This window comes from Rosa chinensis, chromosome 5, assembly GCF_002994745.2.
Source record: "Rosa chinensis cultivar Old Blush chromosome 5, RchiOBHm-V2, whole genome shotgun sequence".
Taxonomy (NCBI): Eukaryota; Viridiplantae; Streptophyta; class Magnoliopsida; order Rosales; family Rosaceae; genus Rosa; species Rosa chinensis.
The window spans coordinates 4,993,324-4,996,059 of record NC_037092.1 but is presented as its reverse complement, the minus strand read 5'-3'; the positions used below and the strand labels follow the sequence as shown (position 1 = coordinate 4,996,059).

The 2,736-nt window shown below is 39.6% G+C and overlaps 1 protein-coding gene across 1 annotated transcript; it reads right to left on the bottom strand.

Annotated features, from left to right (window-relative positions):
- Window positions 1-317: 317 nt before the first annotated feature.
- Window positions 318-2,511, bottom strand: LOC112166688 (bifunctional epoxide hydrolase 2). Its single transcript, XM_024303569.2, has 5 exons — window positions 2,357-2,511; window positions 2,039-2,253; window positions 1,448-1,618; window positions 1,128-1,363; window positions 318-805 (listed from the first exon to the last, which is right to left on the bottom strand). The coding sequence occupies exons 1-5, from the start codon at window positions 2,436-2,438 to the stop codon at window positions 556-558; spliced, it is 954 nt and encodes a 317-aa protein (XP_024159337.1). The 5' UTR covers window positions 2,439-2,511; the 3' UTR covers window positions 318-555.
- Between the last annotated feature and the right edge of the window lie 225 nt (window positions 2,512-2,736).

The window sequence follows — 2,736 nt, the reverse complement described above, 5'->3', positions numbered from 1 at the left end:
GCAATTGCATGTGTTACAGGAATGAGCCGTTCACTTCCACTTTTTGCCCTTCATGCTTTTAATTTTGATCTTTAGGAGGCGCTCACATATATATGAATGTGATTTGAGTTTATTCAGTTCTTCATAAAGATATTGTAGTTTCTTCTGCTCTCTTTTTAGTCATCGGCTGTTCTTCAATTGTTCCACAAATTCTCCCTAGCTTGTTTTTCGTAACTCTCAGAACGCAGGCTCAAGCGAAATTTTCCGCAAGCAGAGCCTGGAAAATTGCAATTTGGCAACCAGTGTCGGTAATGCGCATATCAGGACTAAAGTTTCTGATGTTCCTGTAAATTTCACTGTTGCAGGTAAGTGAAAAAGAGTGTAGTTTAAGGAAAATGCCTGTCTTACATTTATGGAATCTGATAATGGCAGAATTGCCTTGTTTTAGTATCGGAGAAACTCGCAAAGTTACATGTCACAACAGAAGTAGGAAGTTGGTATCCTTCCCTCTTTTGATCTTCTCTCTGGAACCGTAGACAGTTTTATGTCTAGTAATGATCATAGAAGCATCACCAATCAAATGTGTTTTCCAAGGAAGGTGAGGATGAGCTCATTAATCTGTTCAGGCAATTGTTCTTGAACAAAATGAGTTCCTTCAGGAAGAAATACAATCTCCAAATCGGGGACAAACTCTTTCAACATTCCACTGTTTATGTAATCTGCCATCCCTGGAAATTTGAATACATAATCCTTGTTTCCCATTATAGTCAGCACTGGAACTTTAACACTTGGATCAATGGTTATGCCCAAATCTTCCTTAATCACCCTGTCAATATGTAAAATAATGTGAAGAAAATCATTGAGAAGTACTTGCAAGTTGCAACTTTGTCTAGTTAGCAGGTGTGAAACTACTTTCAAATTCTAGGTCTGATCATTTCATATCTATGTGACGATGTCGTTACCAATAACTATCTACTGTGCAAGGTGAGTGCTTTTAGGGGTACTAACAGCGCTTCTTTGATAGTGTTTGAGAAGTTCTACAAGCACTTTTAGATACTCTAAACTATTGTTGTACTCGAGGTTCATGAGTTTATTATAAGACCAGTAGTTACTCAACAGAAAATCTATGATCAAATGCATTGCAATACCTATATGGAACTTGCAGTGCAGTTTGGAAACCTGATTTCTTGTACAACTTTCCATATGCTTCAAGATCTTCCTCAGTAAACCATGGGGGAAGAGGTGTAGACGAGTCCACCAAGTCCATGATCTCCTGGTTTTCTGCAGCTATTGGTAGTTCACTTCTTGCGAAAAGGATGTAAATATTCCGAACAACTGTTTTTGCATCAAGGCGTCCAAAATCAGCTTCTGCCCGGCCAGGTTCCTATAATAGAGGCCAAAATTTCATTACAAGCAAGTCATGGTGGTGCATATATTGAATACATAACAACACCAAGTGAATACCTACCTGCCATCTGTTGATGTAAAAACCTTCAGGGAGGGAATTATCGTATTGGGGACGACTTGTTGGTGGTGTGTATGGAACTCCCATTGTTACAACTCCCGAGACCCTTTCTGGGTGCAGAAGGGCAAACAAGTATGCCGGCCGGGCTCCAAAATCTTTCGCAATGAGGAAAACCTATGTAAATTACAAACCTACATATCAATGTATTTGCAAATACATCATATGACAATATGTTTTAGTCTTTCAGACTTGCAAGAGAAACTGAAAATAGGTTCACAAGGAAGTATAGCAGATGCTTTTAGTCATACAAAAACTACACTATATATTTCAACTCTTTTATCACACAAAAGTCTCCAGCTTTAGGGAGCAAATCGCTTAAATACGTATATCAGTCATAAAAATAAGTACTTTAAATGGGCTTCGATGTCCATAACCAAAACATCAAATAAAGGAACCAAGTTCATGACTTCATAACCCATTTGTTCCCACAAAGACGAAGTAAGTAGATTAACAAAATTCAATATCCAAATTTCCCAACAAGTAATTACGAAATAAGAGAAAGAAGTCAAATTGGTATTGTAAACTCTCAATTACCTTGGGAATGGCTAAAGCATCGAGAATTCCAAGGAGGTCATTGATGAGGTCATGGAAGGTGGTCTTCTCCGGTTCGGGTGGCGGGTCGGAGAGTCCGTACCCGCGGTAGTCGGGCGCGATGGCCCTGAACCCGGCAGTGGCTACGGCGATCATCTGGTGGCGCCACGAGTACCAGATTTCTGGGAATCCGTGCAGGAACACGACCACATTGGGACCTGAAAAACACGACCGAAAGTATTCGATTTAGACTAGGAACAATAATAACTAAGGTGGAAAAGGACAGTACTTGATTGCATGGTTTTCCGGGATTATTCTTACCGGTTCCGATGTCGGCGACGTGGAGGTTCAGGCCATGTACGGTTACGTACTTGTGCTGAATCTGGTCCATTTTCTGGTACATTAAAGTTCAGAGAACAAGACAGAAAGTGAACTGAGTTATAGTTTCGGACAGTGGAGTGGAGCCAAAAGAAGAATCTTTGAATAGAGAATTTGGGGACTGAAAGCATGTGTGACTACTATTCGAATTTGTCCGTAATGCAAATTCAGTAGTAAATTAAAGGGTAAATTATATTTACTATTTTGGGGTCGATTCCTTTCTTACTGTGGTCGATTTCCCGTTGCATACTAAACAAACCAAACTCCTCTAAATTTATTATTCATTTGGGAGTTCGATAATATGGTGGAGATAAATATAGAGA